At 42.9% G+C, this 17,694-nt stretch overlaps 2 protein-coding genes across 6 annotated transcripts in view; one reads left to right on the forward strand and one right to left on the reverse strand.

The window, feature by feature from the left end:
• Positions 1-8,745, reverse strand: part of SYNPO2L (synaptopodin 2 like) — a 37,231-nt gene extending 28,486 nt beyond the window's left edge. The window contains 1 exon segment of the mRNA XM_010307604.2: positions 8,610-8,745. Coding sequence (XP_010305906.2) covers positions 8,610-8,714 — 105 coding nt within the window. The 5' untranslated portion in view covers positions 8,715-8,745.
• The window catches only part of SEC24C (SEC24 homolog C, COPII component), a 101,732-nt gene that overhangs the window by 52,582 nt on the left and 31,456 nt on the right, over positions 1-17,694 (forward strand). For 4 of the 5 annotated variants that reach the window (XM_075758555.1, XM_075758556.1, XM_075758559.1 and 1 more), the window contains exon 1: positions 10,540-10,655. The exons of the other annotated variant lie outside the window; for it this stretch is intronic. The gene's annotated coding sequence lies outside the window, so the exon portion shown is untranslated. Of the gene's footprint in view, positions 1-10,539; positions 10,656-17,694 lie in introns of those variants that run through there. 5 annotated transcript variants of the gene reach the window in all.

Here is a 17,694-nt window from a genome sequence, read left to right on the forward strand (position 1 = left end):
ATCAGACAGGAGGGAAAAGACAGAAGCAGCTGAGGGAGAAAAAAGTTAAAGTGTGAAGGCAACAAATGAGGAGGAAAGGAAGAAAAAAAGGTGTTGAAGGGAAGGCCAGTGCTAGGAGAGGCCAGGAAGGCCACAGCTGGAATCAGGCTTTAACAGTACAGTACAAGTTTCCTTGTACAGCTCTGGGGAGACAAAAGGACATGCTGATTATTGGACGTGTCTCGGGGGAATTCAGCCTACCTTTTGGGAACAGAATGCAAGAGATGAGGGGGTCAGATGCAACTTGCCAGCATCTGCCCTTCAGTAGGGACTATATTTAGATAGTGGTATGTGGGGGGTGAACACACGCTGGGATGCTAAGAATAGAGTAATCCTGATAGTAACTCAGTGGTTTCACATCTTGTCAGAGTACGGCCCAGGAAACCTGTTTTGAAACTTTGCAACCACCCTCCCTGCTGGCCAGCACCGCTTCTTCATAAGAAAGGAAATATGCTGTGGGTAATCAGAAGTGGTTTGCAGTGCCTTTCAGGAATAAGTTGTAATAGGTTCATGCCATCTCCCCCTTGCCTCCCCAAGGCACCTCCCACCTCCTCTCATTGGGAGAGCTCAGTCTATAAGGTAGGAAGACAAATTACATTACCAGTCTTCCCCTAATCTCCTAAAATCTTTCCAGCAGCAACCTAGCAAACTCAGGCTAAGTCAGAGTTGTATACTGAATACAATTCATCTTCCCATCCAATGCCCCTTCCACTCTTTGATTGTGTTTCTCATCACACAGCTGTCCCCCTTCCCTCAGCAGCTACCATGCCATGGGGTCCAACACTCCATGGCAACCTGGCAGTGTTTAAATTTCATTCCCAGCCTTATGTGAAATGTAGTCCTGTCACAGGGTTCCCATGCAGAAGTAAGAACTGCCTTGTTGTAGTATAAAGCAGTATAACAAAGTATAAAGCATTACCAAAAGGGAATGAACTCAGGCAGGAGCCAACCAGCATTTGGGTCTGCTCCTCCCAGAACTTCTGCTCAGCTGAACCACAGATGCAGTAGTTGCTTGATGGAAGAGCAGAAACAAATACATCATGTTGGTTACTGGAACAGTTTGTCTTCCCTTCAAAGCCAGGGCCCAATCTTTACTTGTGCAAGGAAGGAGCCCCCTGTGGCTATAACATTAGAGTGGGATTCAGGAGACCTTGATGATTTTTTGTGTGACTTTGGAGAAGACACTCAGACTGTGAGCCATAAATGACAAGAGCCTGGAAATCAGGACATTTTTCAACGGTCTTTTGCTCTGGCTCTTAACTTTTGTCTCAGCTGCCCACCTGAACACAGAGATCCGGTAAGATGCTTTTTCTGTTGCACTTAACCTTGTCTGTTAAGTGTGTGAATAACATCACATCTTCATGGCAATGCCATATTTTTATTGGAAGCTATTTTACAGGAGAATATTTACTGTAATCCATTATAATTACACTAACTATTGCAATTACACTTCTCTATTTAGTTCCAATAACTTCCTGACCAAACACCATATTCCTGTTTAAGAGGTGACACTGGATGACTTACCTCTTGGTAAAGTAGGTCCAGTGTCTCTGCAGACCTACTTCACAGGTCATCCACAGTGAAGCTTAGGGAGTCTTTATATAGAGAAAGAAGGGAGAGAACACACACTTTCTGAGATGAACACAGCACAGGAGGGTGGTGAAAGAAGTGGCAGGACAGACTTGGTGGCTTCTGAGCAAGGGGTTTAGAAATGAAACTTGGTAGTGGCAGAGGATGCTGGTGCTGGCCAATCGATTAAATGTATGCAAGACTACTGTAATATGTTACCACCTAGAGTGTACTGGTGAGGGGGATATTGCTATCCCAGTGTGGGAAAGAGAGAAAGAATTCTTCAGTGCACTAGACTTAATTCTGATTTGTACCAGGGGATACAAGCTGATAAAAACCAAAGCAATCAGGGCTTGTTAGTTTTCTCTCTCTGTTGAAACAAAGTGCCTTAAATGAGCATTTTGTTGTGATGATACAAGAGGAGGAAGAGAAAAACAACCACAAACAATCTACCTTCTTTGCCTAAGCAAAAAGTTTAGCACAGAGCTCATTGCTGGGTACAAGTATCTGTCCAGAGTTGGTTGCAGGTAGATAAAAGAGGCTTTATCTCCATGGCCTTTTGTTACTTGATGGGAGATTAGCAGAAAAGTGAGTTAAGTGTAATACCAATGACAAGGAATAATGCCACATGTACTAGAATAGATACTAAAAGTACTTGATAAGCATTTTACTCTCAGCAGAGTAAACAGCAGGATATCAAGGGGGTTTTATACAGAGCAAGGATTCAGAAGGAACAGATACATTTGTCAAAAAGCAAGAGTCCCAGTGCTCACATCTAGCTGCTGGGACAAAAGGAATCGAGTCTTCAGAAGAAACATGCTTATACATGTCCTATGTAGGTCCTTTTTTAGAGGCTCAGCCTTGCTCTTTTTTACATAAAAGATTTTAGGATCAAAATCTAAGGGAATTAGAGCTTATAAACAAATCTGTTTATGTCTCTTTACAGAGACATAAATGTCTCTTTACAGAGACAGTCACTGAACAGGGACGGAAGGGGTGAGAAAGCCTTGGAACACAGGGCAGAGTCATCCAGAGATGTGGCTTCCGTGGTCCAGAACAAGGAAGCCAGTCTATTGGTCACAGGGACCAGTGGCACAGCATACAGGCAGCAAGGACGTCTGGCAGAAGAGACAGTAGAAATAGTGAATTGTCAGCAGAGAAACATAAAGTGGCAATATGTGAGAAAGAGGTAAAAAGGAAGTTGTGATCAACTGCTCTTAAACAACAAAACAATTCTTGGTTTCAGAAGCTATACAATCCTGTGTCAATCCTTCCCCTAACAATTCACTCCATTGCTGCAGAGTATTTGCACAGAACAGGGAACTGAAAGGAGCCTCTTGAGTTATCAGGGCCAATCCCCTGTTGTTTCAGATGCCATATTGTTTACTCCAGTTCATAAACTGATTGCAAAAGGTTTTCAGTTCTTTTTCTAGATTGGAAAGTTATTGCTGAAGCTCCCTGGTTAGTCATTTTGTGCATATTTGATCGCTGAGAGTGCTGTCCTATATTTGAACAGTACTGCTGGTTTTGCCCAACATGTATTTGTAGACAGCAATCATATCTTTTAATCTTTTGCTAGGTGAAAGAAGGCTTCTCTCCTCCCCTCCCCTCCTTTTCTGCAGCTGCTGTACCTTGAATTCATTTTTCTTGAAAGTGGCTGGCTTCATAGGTGTGATATTTCCAGTGAATTCCCACTTGTGCATTAGATAGTAACATCAATGCCTTCCTATCTCAGATAGATATGGCTACCTGAGGCTCATTTGGTTATGTTTGCCTTTTTTTTCAGAGATACATCACTCTGCTGGCTCATTATCCTCTTGTGATGCACTAACAGTCCCAGGTCTTTCTCAGTACTTCTTCAGTATTACTCATGCACCAGACTATGCCGGAGGTACTAGTGCCTTCCTTGCTTTGTATAGTAAGTAACCGAGTTTCCCTCTCATGGAATAAATCCTCTTTTGTAGCAGGATCCCTAAAAGGCAGCTTTGCATGCACTTGAACCATCTTAAAGCTGCCCTGTTCATCTTGGTAAAAATTATTTCCCTAATATAGTTCTGTGTTACATTTCTACTTTAGTTGAATATGGGTTTAATGCTTACGTCCTATCTTATGACTTTTCTCAGACTAGCTATTTTACATTTTGTTTAGTTTCAAGTGCATTTGATGCACATATCCTTATTGCAAAGAAATCCTCCAGGAACCTGATGGTATTGTTCACTCTTACTCTCTTTTCAGCATGGGTGAACCTTCTTCTCATTTATACCTTCTCCTTGCAAGGAATGCTGCATATGTCAGGACCATGTACTTTTCCCTCAGCCTTTCTAAAATAAAAATCTTGCCATCTATGGATCTTTTTTATTTCTTGCTTTTATGCTTGCTTGCTTGCTTGCCTGATGACTGTCTGGCCAAAGATTTGTTGTGTTGTGTTGCCGTGTGCACCACAGCTACTGAGCTATATGAAATCAGGTTTATTTTGGAAAGGGGTAGTGTAAAATTCCACTGTACTTTATCTGCTTCACTGGGTAAAAGATTCGTTAGGAATCAGAGTAAGCCAAATACAAATGCACAGTACTTTGACTGATTTCACTTAAAAGGACATTGGTGTAACTAAGAACAAAACAGAGATTTTTCTTTCCTTTTTGGGTTATTTTCCCCTTTATTTTTTTCTCTAGTTCTCCATATTCCAATTCTTCCTAATTTCTGTAGAATTATTCATGCGCTCTGTTGATGTTTGATCCTGCTGTGTATCTGCCCGCTGTGCATATCAATGTCTGTTGTCTTTCAGCTTACTCATTACTGAGTTGATATTTTAATAAAACCCTAATTTAAAAATCATCTATTCTTTCTCCCTAGACACTAATGAATTTTCTTTTGCTTCTTCTTTTGTCTCACCCTCCACTCTCACTGTTTTTATGAGACTGCATTTTTATGGTACCCCTTTCATATACACATCAGTATGGTATCCTTCATATACACATCAGACATTTTTAGCACCCAGACACTGTAAATGAGTGTTTGAGTAGAACAAAATAGTCAGTATGGGCTCTTGTAGCCGAGTTTAAGATGAAAGGAATAGACATCTGCAGTTACAGATCTGGAACCATGTAATCAGTTGGTGTTAATACTAGCCTTTCACTCTTGCTTATGTTATTTACATTTGAGCTTTTTCTTCAATATCCACTGGGCACTGCTGAAAGAAGCAATGTGTGTTTCCCTGATCCTGAGGCAGGCAGAGCTGGATTGGCTCCATACGGTTACTTGAACATGAGGCTAGTTATGTATGACTCAAGAGGCTGTCCACAAGGTATATAATTCCAGCATCTTGCTCTAGGTGTGTCCCTGAACTCATAACCCACGGAGTCGGATGGCACAGAAGCTCTGTGGCAGCTGGATCCAGCATGTGAAGATCCAGCTGCTTTTCTGCCCCTTTGTGTTGGCTGGACTGAGGTTTAGAATTGATCCCTTGATTGGTCAAATGGTTTAAACTACAGCTATACATCCTTTCAGTCTGTAGAAAAATGGGCTCACACCCCACTTCCAACATGTTCATTTACTTTAGTTACGGCCAGTTGAATACTTTGTGCTAGAAAAGACGGTTTAAAATGCATATGCTCACTGTACGTTCTGAGTTAGCTGCAACTTGAAAAAAGTCAGTAATTTAAGCCATCATTGTGAACAGCTTACGACAGAACAATCCAGTAGAGGCCTACCAATGTATTTGAAGAGGGTAGAGAATAATGCCGAAAACATTCTAATGTCATTAAATACCATCTTGTCTCAAAAAAAAAAAAAAAAAAAAAAGGTAAGCATACAGCAGACCCGAAGAATTTTCAGGAAAACAAACAAACAAAAAAAGATCCCAAGAACAGCAATTAGTGATTGATTTTATCATAATCTCCATATAGAAAAACAATAAAAAGATGATGATGATGTAAACTTTAGAAAGAAGAAAGGCAAGAAGACCTGTGACTGTGTAAATTGATCATGTAAGTTGATTAATTATGTAGGGCTTTGTAATACAACAAGAGCGACTCAAACAGGAAATCCCACTTTGTGCAATTCTTATGTACTTCATAAGGGCATGCTGATAATCAGCTAGGGTGAAAGAATTTCCCTCTGCATTGCATTACTAGAAAATTAGATGCATTGGTGCAGTTTACAACTTCCTCTGAAACACTTACAGGAAACACAAAGGAAACAGGAAGCAGGAGATGGAGTGACCATTAACTAGTCTGGTCTAGCAATTCCAGCATCTCTACATAACATCAATGTATATCATTTATAGATAACTTGTTATACTTGATTCATTTCCACTTACTAGGCCCAAATTAGCTTTTTATCACTCTTCTTCATCCAGAAAGGTATATAGAAACAATTTGACTCTGCATCCAAGGGTAAGCATCTTTGCTTAGTGTTACTACTATGACTTTTCTAGTCTAGAAGTTGAAGTTGCCTAAAATGACAGCACTGGAATCCCGTGAGACACCAACTGTATCCACTCAGTTATCTCCTGGCATGTAGCAGATATTCAGGCCTGTGCCTCCTATCCCATTGTCTCCAGATTCATCTGTGTTCCTCTTCCGTTCTTCCCCATTCTGTCCAAAGGTTTTGCTGTAAGAACCAAAGTGCTAATATTTCTGTTCTGCTAAGCCAAAGTTTTCCTGGTCTCATATGAACACTTCTCGTTCTCCCCAAGAGAACTTTCTTTGACAGCAATCAGCTTACTAATAGACCCTCTCATTTATCTAATCAGTCTTTCCATACACACACAATACATTCTTCACCATACTAATGTACATCGTGGTGTTATTTGACCTTACCACTGCTAGGCAGGCTCAATCTCAGTGACACCTCCCTCTGACCACACTTCCCAGTGCTGCCCAGTGGCACTGATCTCCTGGATGGAGACCAAACAGAGCAAATTGCTCATCCACAGGAGTCCCAGCTCTAACAAACCAATGGAGAAACAGGCAATACTGCCCCGTTTCTCTATGCTATATTGTACGACCACAATCCCTGGTCAGGCTTCTTTTGCAATGGGACCATTCCCATCTTTGGCTCCTAAAACATCCAAAAGGACAATGCTAACGATGTCAGAGTTTTGGAAGACGCTTTGCAGGCAGGATTTTGGCCCAGACTTCATCCTGCTGGTGCCAATAGCACAATCCTAACTGCAGAAGAATGAAGATTTGATTTTTCAACTCAAAGAGCTGAAAACTGAGATTCAGACTTCTACTCTCTGCATGGTAAGAGGAGAACAATTAGGTTACTCCATGACTTCTGGGGGTTTATTGTCTTCTAAGCAGTTTACATTCAGATATGATCTTACTGGGTTCCCAGTAAGGATCTGTAAATCCTTTCTTTGGAGACTGTTTAAACGGTGTTGCCTTTAAGACAGTGAGCATGTATGGTCACTTGGATGCCATTATATTCTGGAGAATAATAGCCCAAAGTGATCATTATAAAATCAAAGAAATCCTGCTTGAAGAATGATGTATTACTTTGAGCCTCAAATGGATTTGTATCAATTATATTTTCCATAATTTTTGTCAATGCAATATCCAAGTATTGTAAAATAAAGATATGTTTGTATTGCTACACTTAAGGTATGATACCCAGTTCTGGGTGAGAGCTACTTCTAGTTAATATCTTTCTGGAAGTGCTACTAATCCGTGAACAATATTCCATTCATCCTAAGGTGCAACTTAGCCTGGGTAATGGCTAGTTCTTGTCACTGTTCAGTCCTGAGTAATCTCTATAAGACACTCGGTATCTCTTCCCTCTTCAGTCCCAGTTTCTTGTCTATTGGGGGAAAAACAAGAGTCAAAATAATCCTAGACATTACAGAGTTTATGTGGCCACTGAAAATCCCATCTTCCTAACAACCACTGATGCCAGATACCTGTTTCAAGGATATTGATTCTTTCTCTTCAGCACCTGAAGAGAAAGATTCTTTCTCTTGAGCTCTAGGAGTATGCACAGAAGGTGTTTTAGTGGAGAAAAATCATCTTTCTCTGTGTGAGAAACATCCACTTCAGGGCCAAGCTATGGGTTTCCAAACCATTTGGCAGAAGTTACAAACACTCCTTGACCTGGTGTGAGCCAAATGACACAGAACATTTCATTTCAAAATTCTCTGTCAGAGGCACAGTCTACTTAAGGAAACAGAAGGCGCTGGGCATAGCATTTTTTCATTCCTGCTGCTGGGTGCCTTCCAGGGAGACATCCCAAGATATCATTGTGTCAAGGCTAATGCAGCTGTTACAAGCTTAATAAACAGAAGAGGTTTTTTCCTAATTTTTAAGCTATTCAGTAGTCTTTATGAAAAGAGAACAGTAACAGCTGTTTATCAAAAGTAGTGCAACTCAAGGTTCATGTTTATTTCTTTTTTATTATTTCATCTCCCATCCAAACAACTGCTTTTCTTTAATTCTTGAAATGGAACCAATATTTGCTGCATAGACCATCAAAAATATTCACTTCAGACAGTATTGAGCAAGTTTCACCAAAAGAAGAGACCCTAAGAAATGTGCATCTATTTTGAAAGCTGGAATATAATAATGAAGTGTTAGGGACAGTTGAATTGAATTACAAATACAATTTGTTCCTTCAATTTAAATTATTTTTTCTTCAGTTGGATGTCTTACGCAAGTACTGAAGCTGCCATATTTAAGCCCATTTTCCTGCACTGTCACTACGGTCATATCTCTGCTGACTACTGGGTAGAGTTGTACAGTTTATAAAGCATCTGAGCCATACAGACCTGCACTGAAGCACGTCTTCAACTGACATTGTCTCTACCTCAACAGCATCTATTTCAGGACCCATATCCCACCCCATACCCTGCTTGACCATTCCACCCAAGTCTTCCTTTCAAGATCTGCTGCCACAGCAAGGAGTTCCTGCATTCCTTAATGGTAGTGAAAGATGCCCAACTCAGCAGGGATATCTGAGTTCAGCGCAACACCTTTGCCCTCACGGTTCACATCTCAAGGTCCTACCTTTGACACTTGAAGGGGTCTTTTCTGCTCTGAACCCCCTTGCAGCCGGAAGCCCCAGGGGGCACCTCCAGATAGAGTGATGAGCATTTCTTCCTCAGTTCCCATGATTTCTGCGCTTTGGATATTTTGTCTTCCCAACTTCAAAACAGATTCCAGTTCTTAACAAGCAGTATCTTCTACTCCCATCTTCACAATTCGCACAATTTTCCAGTCCCCCAAAAGGCCCTCTGCTCACTTTCTCCTTCAAGTTCACACACACACAACAGGAGAGTTGAGACTGTCAAGCCCAGCCTTCCCTGCTCTTCTGGACTCTCAGCTGCTGCTCTGCCTATGATTAGACATTTGATTCTGCTCTTGGTAAGGGGCCAGAGTTGTCCTACACACGTGTCATGTCAATCTCACCCTCTGTGCCCCCCCCACATACACCATGGATCTCTCACCGGAGCATGGCTGAAAATAGCGCACCTCCTGTCTCTCCAGAGCTTTGTCTGACACTCTTAAAGCTGGAAGCATTTCAGTAAAAAATTTATTTCCACTTTTCATTCCAAATGCAAATCCTAGAGTCACCCAGCACTCAGGATTCATGAGTTTCAGGCAAGGACATGACACAGGCACAAACTTGTACAAGATCAGGTGATAGCACCTTACCCTGAGAAACTGAACAAAAACAACTTGTGAGTGGTGTGCTCTCCACCTGTGTTGTCCCTGTGCAGCTAGTGTTACTACACACTAGCACTGTCTGCCCTGAAAACCACAGGCAGAATATCGATGTGACATGCTCCCTCTGCAGCTTGCTGCTCCCTGACATCCCCTACAGCCACTCCTAATATTAGACACTGGGACCAGAATAGCCAGGATAAACTACACAGATGGGATTCAAACAGTTCTGCAGGGCACTGCGTACATAGACTCCCCATGGCCAAGAGAACGGCTTTGCACCCAGAGCCTTCACTGTCTTCTCTCTAGGACCATGGCAGACAAGACCTCCTGGCTATCCCAAGCTACCTTGATCCACTGGAGTTACAGGATAAATAAAAAACATGTTCCCCCTTTTGCTACAGGGCTTAAAACATAATTTTCTGCTAAGATCCAGAGGACAAACTTATTTCTTCCTTATTCTGCATATGCTTATCTCTCAGTGACTAACAACTATCTTGCCAATCTCTGTGATACCCTTGTACTGTAACATTCAAAGGACAGTTTTGCTCTGACACCATTGCTCGGTAGACTGCTCCACTACCAGTATTGGAACACCTAGGGCCATCACATGGTGCTGGTGGGTGCATGCCAACAAAACGTTACTAGGTGGTAAACGACTCTTGCACCACCATTGCATTTTGGTGCCAGGCTGGCCCTGGGTGCTCCTGTGTTGTGGTCACACGGCCAAGAGCACCACGATCGGCGGGGGACGAGGCTCCGCAGTGTCTGGCCGCGGTGGTGCCGCAGCGCAGCCATGCCCTCCGCCCACGACTCAGCCGCTCTTGCGGCGAAACGCCGGTTCTAGGGCTGTGCGAGCAACCTCAGAAAACGGCCCCCGCGGCTCTGCCCCCCACCGCAGCCACGGCGGCCCCGCAAGAGCCCTCCCGCCCCACTCGGGGCTGCCCCGGGCCTGAGGGAAGCGCACGGCCCCAGTCAGGCAAGCGCGGCTCCGGCCTGGGCGCCCCGGCCGTTGCCGGCGTGGCAGCTGGTCTCCGGCCAGCCTGGGCCGGGCCACTCCCATCGCCACGGGGCCGGACAACCGCCCAGCGACGCCACAGAGCACGAAAACTCTCACCGCGGCCCCGCACCACCGAGCAGCGCAGCGATCGGCGTGCGCCCCCGGAGTGGCGTCCGCGCCCGCGGGCGAAGGCGGTGCGCGCGCTCCGCGCCTCACGGCGCCTGCGCCGCATCCGGGCCCTGCCGGGTGGGGCGCTGCGGCGGCCGGGGGTTGGCGGGGAGTGCGGACGTGGCAGGCAGCGGGCGGGGGAGCGGCGCTTCCGGGGGAGCGGCGGGTCCGGGAACCGGAAGCGGGGCCGGCAGCAGCACCGGGAGCGGCGGGCAGCGGCGGTGAGTGAGGCTGTGGAGCGGCTCCCGGCGGGGGGGGTGGTGGGCCTGCTGGCGGCGGCCGCGCAGGTGCTTGGGGTGGGCGGCTGGCAGGCAGGCAGGCGGTGCGCCCGCCGGGGCCCTGAGCCGCAGCCGCCGCTTCCTTCCCCGCCGGGGAGTTGAGGCCTGGCGGCGCCCAACTGGGTGGTGTGTCGGGCCCACCGTGCCTGCGCGCCACGCCCGGCCTCTGCAGGGGCCCGGGTCTTCCCGGTAACGTGTCCGGGTGGGAGCGCCGTGCGCCGCCGGCGGCCCGGCCCACCGAATGCTGGCCTGCGGGATTGGGGCCGGCTGTTGCGGGGCCTTCTCCTTCAGGGCATGGGCTGTCCCGAGGGGAGCCGTCGGCGTCTCGGTGTGCTGCGGCGAGTCCCGGAGGCTACGTGTTGGGCCGTCGCTCCCTCCCGGAAAGCCCGGGTGTGCTGTGAGGCAGATGCCCCCTCTGCAACGTCCCTAATCTCTTGTAATCCGTGGATCCTTCCCCCAGTATTTGTGTCGTACTCTTCAAGCTTCCATTCATTCGAGGCTCGTAAAGGACAGTCGTCCCGTGCAGAGACCCGGTGACTGAGTCTAGTTGGATTTGGTAGTGAAACTTGGCAGTCGTCTGCCTGTGGCTTTGAAAAAGGAAGGAGGGAGGGAGTGGAGATGGAATGACCAAAATACAAATGTAGTCTTGAAAAAGTGGTGATGTGGAATGGATTCTTGCTTTCCATGTAGATGATGCTTTAAATGTGTTTTGTATCAATGGAATTTACTTTTACTCTTTCTGAACAGTGCTCTTTGGCAGTAGAATGAAGGTTAGATTCTTTTTATTCTTGGGATGTACTTGGGTATTGTTCAGTATGTCTCTGTGGTATCTTAGCTCTGAAACCTTTAAGAGACTTTGTAAAACCATCCAGACTGGGCCTCCTTGGTGACTGTCATGCTGCAGTTGAAGTTCTGCTTAAACTTACTGGCTGATGGAAGTGGTTGCTGAAACGTAGGTTTACACCCACATCATCAATTGCTTACACCCGCATCAGAAGTTATCCACCAGAGTTAACATTTGTACAGTCATGTTAAAGTACAGATTTTTCAGTTTGATACTCAGGCTTGATTTTTAGCCATTAATGTGATAGTTTCATAAAATACTTTACATCCTTTTGTGTTACAGGGTTCCTTTAGTCAACTTTACCAAATGTTGGGGGGAGGGAGGATTAGAGGGAAAGAAATTGCCATCTGAGACATAACATGTGATGCATTTTTTGTTGTTGTTGTTTACAAGTAGTGTAAATCACACCACTAGAATGGGAGGTTCTGGTTATGGGGTGGATAGAAATGTATGTGGCGTAAAACTCCAGAGCCTTCTGTCTTTAGAGGATACTTACCTTCAATCATCTATATATACTGTCTGTGGAAGCATATGCATTTCTATCCATTTTTGTGTGGAAGAGGTTCTTGCTTCTGGAGCTAACCTTTTCTGCTTGAACCTGTACAACTCAGAGTTCTTTATTGCTCTAGACAGACTGTAAAGTGGACATCAATACAAGGAATATTTCTTCTTAATATGCTGAGACACTTGCTACAGGTTCCAATTTCATGGCTGAAAGCTGAGTTATAGCAGTGAACAGATGTCTGAATGATTGTTTCTTAAATGGGTCGTTTGATGCTTGTACCTCATTGAATGTTTTCTCCTGCTACTGTAAGGCTATATTTTCTTCCTATAACACTTATCAGAAAGAAGGTCAAAAATCCAAGGGAGAATTGATGGTTGGCTAAGGAAGGGCAAGGTACAAAGACTGACTAAAAATTATCAACAACAAGGTCTCCACAGAAGAAAGAAGGTGGATGTTTCTTGTTCTTTAGGCTTCCAAAGCTTTATTAGTGATGAATTGTGAACATAGAGCTTGTTCTTATATGTTCAGCAAGATTTATTGTTAACACAGAAAGGACTAAAGGCCAGCGTAAACTGGGTAGTATGCCTTAGGAAGAGCTAATTTTGAGCTTTTTTTGTTTCTTGTGAGCAATGGGAATTGCGTAATGCATATTTGTGTAGAGGAAGTCAGAGTACAGAAATTTTGGATGAAAGATGGTCAGTATTACAATGTATGTGAAGAAAACTTGTTTAGCCTGATAACATGTTATTTTAGTCTTATGGATCAATGGGAGTATATAGAATTCTTCCTTCTGGTCTCTTCTCTAAACTTTACACTTGTAACTTTCCCTAATCAATTATACTTGTGCAAAGTTCACAGAAATGAGTCAGATGACTTCACACATTGTAACATGTACGTGGAGGTAGCTAAGGAAGAGAGAAATCTTTCACTGTCATCTTGTCAGTGTCATATTTTTCAATGATTCTTGTTTCCACAGGGTTGCTCTCCAGAAGCAATGCCCATATCTGAGCATTTTTGAAATTTCTTCTTAGAGCTTTATTACAGAGATGGAAAAGTAAATCAGTCTCACCAGGAGACTTCAATCACATTTTATACTCTATGTTAACTTAAGTAAAAATCTGGTGGTGGTGGCAGGGGTTGGAAATAGTGGTAGGTTTAAGGTCAGGTCAAGACTAAGCTTTTTTTTTTTTTTTTTCATTTGGTTTTTAAGCACTTTTCACTCTCTCATAACTTGTATGTTGTATTGGACCTTGCCCAAAACAATGAATCAGCCTAACAAACCAGGGTTTAATGTGGCCCTTCTAAAGAAGAACGTAGAAGTGATCACACCTTAGATGTGAACCATGATTTTTATGTCCTGAAGCCTAAAAGACCTCTTTGAAACAGCCCAGGAAAGACTGGGCTGCAAAAATCTGCTCCAGTACCTATTGTGTCAAGTTCTAGCAGCTAATCTATCCTTTCTTCTCTTGAAAGTCTTCTGTGAAAATATTGTGGCTTCTGGACTTTCATGATATTAAATTGTAAAGTTTAATTTTGAAAACTGTGTCTTATACCCCTCATGAACTGTTAAAACAGGTGTTTCTGGTGGTGACTCAAAATGCAGAGATGAAGAAAATATTACCTATGGTGTGACAAGTTGAGAATCTGCCCAGGTAGAAAGACAGCACCACAAAAATACAGCCAGATTGGAGGGTCAGTTCCAGTAGTGCTGTTTGGATTGATTTGGACAAATGTATGGGAGACATTTGTTATAATAGCCTGAGTGCTTCCAGATCAGTTGCCAGTCTCTTAACTTCCAGGATATGAGCTTCTCTTACAGGATTTTCTTTAGAAAAACTAAATGGGACTTGTGTCTGAAGAGAACCAAGTGTTCCATGAGTGCTTGTAGGGGACCTAGTCAAGGTGTAGCTGAAACAAAAGCAAGGACATCTGCCTTTCAGAAGAGTGTTCTGAACTCCAGAGTCTAGGGCTTTCTGGAGAAGTAGCAAAGTTATGCCATTCTTACAAAGTTGCAGAACAGAAACATTAAAAATACTAGGTGATATTCTGAATTGGTCTCTGAGGATGCTGATGGTCCCCTTCTGTCCCATCTTTTGGAAACTGTTTTGAGTTCTGTGTTCAGAAACTAAGTAGACATATTTCCTTCTGTTTCAGCATAATATAGGAGACCATGCTGTTGTATTTTTTATTTATTTAATTTCTTTAAGGCTGACTCTCCCCCAGAAGTTGAAACAAACAAGGCTTTTATTTCTTTGGGACCAGTAAAAAAGGCACAAGCATCTTTCTGAAGTAAAATACTTTTGTTGTATCAATTACCTTTAGAAAGCGATTAAGAACTGATGAGATCAAGCGTTTTGGTTTCAAAAGGGAATTAACAGTGAATGCAGACCATAAAAATGATGAATATGCAGTTTTCAGTGATTTGGGAGATTTGCTGATTGAAACAAGTTCATATGAATCACTAGGTTTTTTTTTAAAAAAACAGGCCATGAAAACAGCACTGTAGTCCTCTTTGTTTGGATACTAAGGAATGTGGAAACTATTGTAAAAATTAAAAGATTTCTTCCTGTCCTCCAGTATTGCTGTGTATTTTTCTCCCATCAGTTGGTTTTCTGCCTTGTATAACAGTGTTCCAGTATGAATTTTAACTGTGTAATTATTTTGACCTAAACTTCCACGGTCACCTGCCTTTATAGAGAGGAACAGAAAACAGCTTCATGCTTTGCAAGAAAATCATTATTTATAGTAATGACCACTTATTGTCATAGTATATTCCTAATAGCATGAGTCCTGCTTATTTGAGCTTTGTGTATTGTAACTGCTGAGTAGTAATACCATGTTCAACAGCATCTTTTAATGTTATGTTTGACTTAGTCTTGGTAATGTGTTACTACATGCAAAGGAATATCCTCAGTATTTTTATCAAGTGAAACAGCCTGTTTTCTCATTTTTTCCCTATTTGGTGTATGTATTTCATTTTTTCTGCAACTTTTCTTTTTTTTTCATGTCATAAGACATAGAGCATAAAATTCTCCCTTTCCCCATGTTTCTTCAAGTGATCAGGTTTTAATTTACATATGTATTTTTTGAGTGGAGACAAAATGAATGCTGTTTGGTACAAATGACTTATACTGGGGGAGAAGGAAAATGGACTCATTCAGTGACAACTGTTTTCTGCCTTCTCAGAGGTAGATACCCTTGGCCCTGCCCTTTATGGTGTTCCACATCAGTGATGAGCAAGCATGCCACTAGCCTTACTTTTAGAGCAAGTTGAGCAACCGAAATAATGAAGCAGCCTTGTCCCCAGCTTCAACACTAAGCTTGTTCTCAAGTCTTCCTCCTCCTTTCCAGCTCCATTCTTGATCTTCTGCCAGTATGGAGCAAGCATCAGCTTGTGCTATGGTGGAGAGAAGCCTGTGCTGGCTGCCACATGGGCTAGCTAAAGGTCTGAGGTATATCTTTACCTTTCTCTCAGTTGAGACATGGAGTTAGAACCATCTCCTTTGTGTAGCTATTTTTTCCATAGAAAGCGTGGGAAATTATCTCCAAACTCTTTTCCTCTGTCAGACTTGCATTAAATGAGCAAAACCTCTTGGTTTTTGTGGAGAGAGCAACAAGCCAACAGATACTACCTGCTCAAGAGGGCAATGCTGATATTCACATGAGGGAGGGGAGAGAAGGCTGAAAAGACAATAATAAAAGATCATCAGGTAAGACGTATTGAGTACACTTGCAACAGTAAGTCAGAAGTGGTTTGCAAGGGATGTGCTTGAGTTCTTGCCCTATCATGCTTTAAAAAAAAAAAAAAAGCATGAAAGATTGATCTTCTGCCCTGTAGTAATTCCTTGTTCGAACATCAGATCTGTTCAGGGATTTCTGTAGGTGTAACTTGTGAAGACTGTCTTAATGAATATAGCTCAGAAGGTATCCCACAGGATGCTGTGACTTTGCCTGCAGCTTTTCCTGGAGGAAGGACCTGTTTGTAGGAGCAGTGACTAGAAGCCAAGTTCCTCATGCACAACCCAATAAGCAGTAGTCAGGGGCAGGAAGAAGAGAAAGCAGCCTTCCTTCCTTGGCAGAAAGCCCTGCCCAGATGTTCCAAGATGTGCAGGTAAAGCAGTCAGCTTGATGTGTTCTCCCTTCCCTTTACTCCTAGCTTTGCAGGAGGAACTCTCCTGCTTTACTGTTTGCACTGAACAGGAGGTGGTTGGGGTTGGTCTGTGATTGCAGTGTGGTGACACTGGTTGCTTGCCTGGGGAGGAAGAGGTTAACCTTTGGGGGAACTTGGAAAGGGAGCAGGTCCGAAAGTCCAGATTTCCTGGCCCCATGGCTGCTCAGGTTAGGCTGCTCCTCAGAACTAAGTCAAAGGTGGTGTGGGGAAACTAGAATCTTTAGCAATGACTCTCTTGCTGGGATGTTTATCATGTGTAATCACGTTTAAAAACAGTGCAGGCTGATCAAAAATTCTGTCACACTGTTGTAAGCTGTGTTGCAAATGACATTATATGTTACTTTCAAGAGCAAATTACCTTAAATATTTAAGATAAGATCTTTTTCTAAACAAATGCTGTATCATTACCTTTATACTGCTTAAAGAACAAAAATGTAAAACTTTATTTATTTCCCTTCATATAAAGTTTAATTTCAGAGTAAGCATTAACATTCTTAGTATTGACACTTGTCACGTGTACTAGCTGTAGGAGGTTAAATGTAGTATGTATGTATTATGCTAGCTTTCTTCTGTAAATAATTAGATCACTGTTGTGATATATGTATTTTCCCTTTATTGTATATATATGGATCTGAAAGAATTTTTGTGTGGATGGTTCTTAGAAAGCTGTAGTTATTTAGTATTCTTGCTGTACAACTGTTGTCAGTTGTTGAAATAATTCTTTGACATCATATTTTTGGTAATGTGAAGAACTAACCTTAGCATTGGTTAGCATACTGTAATCAATTTATAGGCAAAACAGCTCGGGTGTTTGTTATCTGCTTGAGTTAAGCTGTAGATTCCTTGCTGGGATTTGCCTCAAGTGGCTGATAGCTGTTGCAGCTGTATGTCTCCTATGTGTTAAAGATACATAGTAAATCTTAATACAGAAGTTTATCACAGGGTTTGAAGCAAACTCTGAGGGCATATTCACCCTAACATTTCATTTTTAGATAAACTGCAGTCTTTTAATAAAAAAATTAATTGTTCTAAACACACATTTCTTCAGTGTTAGTGTAGATACTGTTACTCTCTTCAGGGAAGACTGACATATGGAGTGTCCAAAGGAGTACAGGGGATGCAAAGTATCCTTGAGAAATAGACTGTAAGGGAATCTCCTAACTGTGAAGTCATCCCTTTGGCTCTCCACAACTCAAGGGCTCTGTGGCTCGCCTGCCTGCTTGGTACAATGGTATTGTAAGAGTTACCTGCTTGGTTTGGGGTCTCCCAATGCCATTTCTGTGTGTTTGTAAAAAGTTACTCAATCTCTTTATACAGTCAGTCAGAGGAATCAGGAATCTGTTAAGTAAGATTTCTTCCATAACTTTGCTAAGAAACATCTCTCCTGATGCTCTGTTTCAGGTCTTACCCTTTTGTATAACTTCATCTTTGCCTGTGATGCTTTTCCATTTTGAACATATTT

This window comes from Balearica regulorum, chromosome 7 (genome assembly GCF_011004875.1).
Source record: "Balearica regulorum gibbericeps isolate bBalReg1 chromosome 7, bBalReg1.pri, whole genome shotgun sequence".
In the NCBI taxonomy this organism is placed as follows: domain Eukaryota; kingdom Metazoa; phylum Chordata; class Aves; order Gruiformes; family Gruidae; genus Balearica; species Balearica regulorum.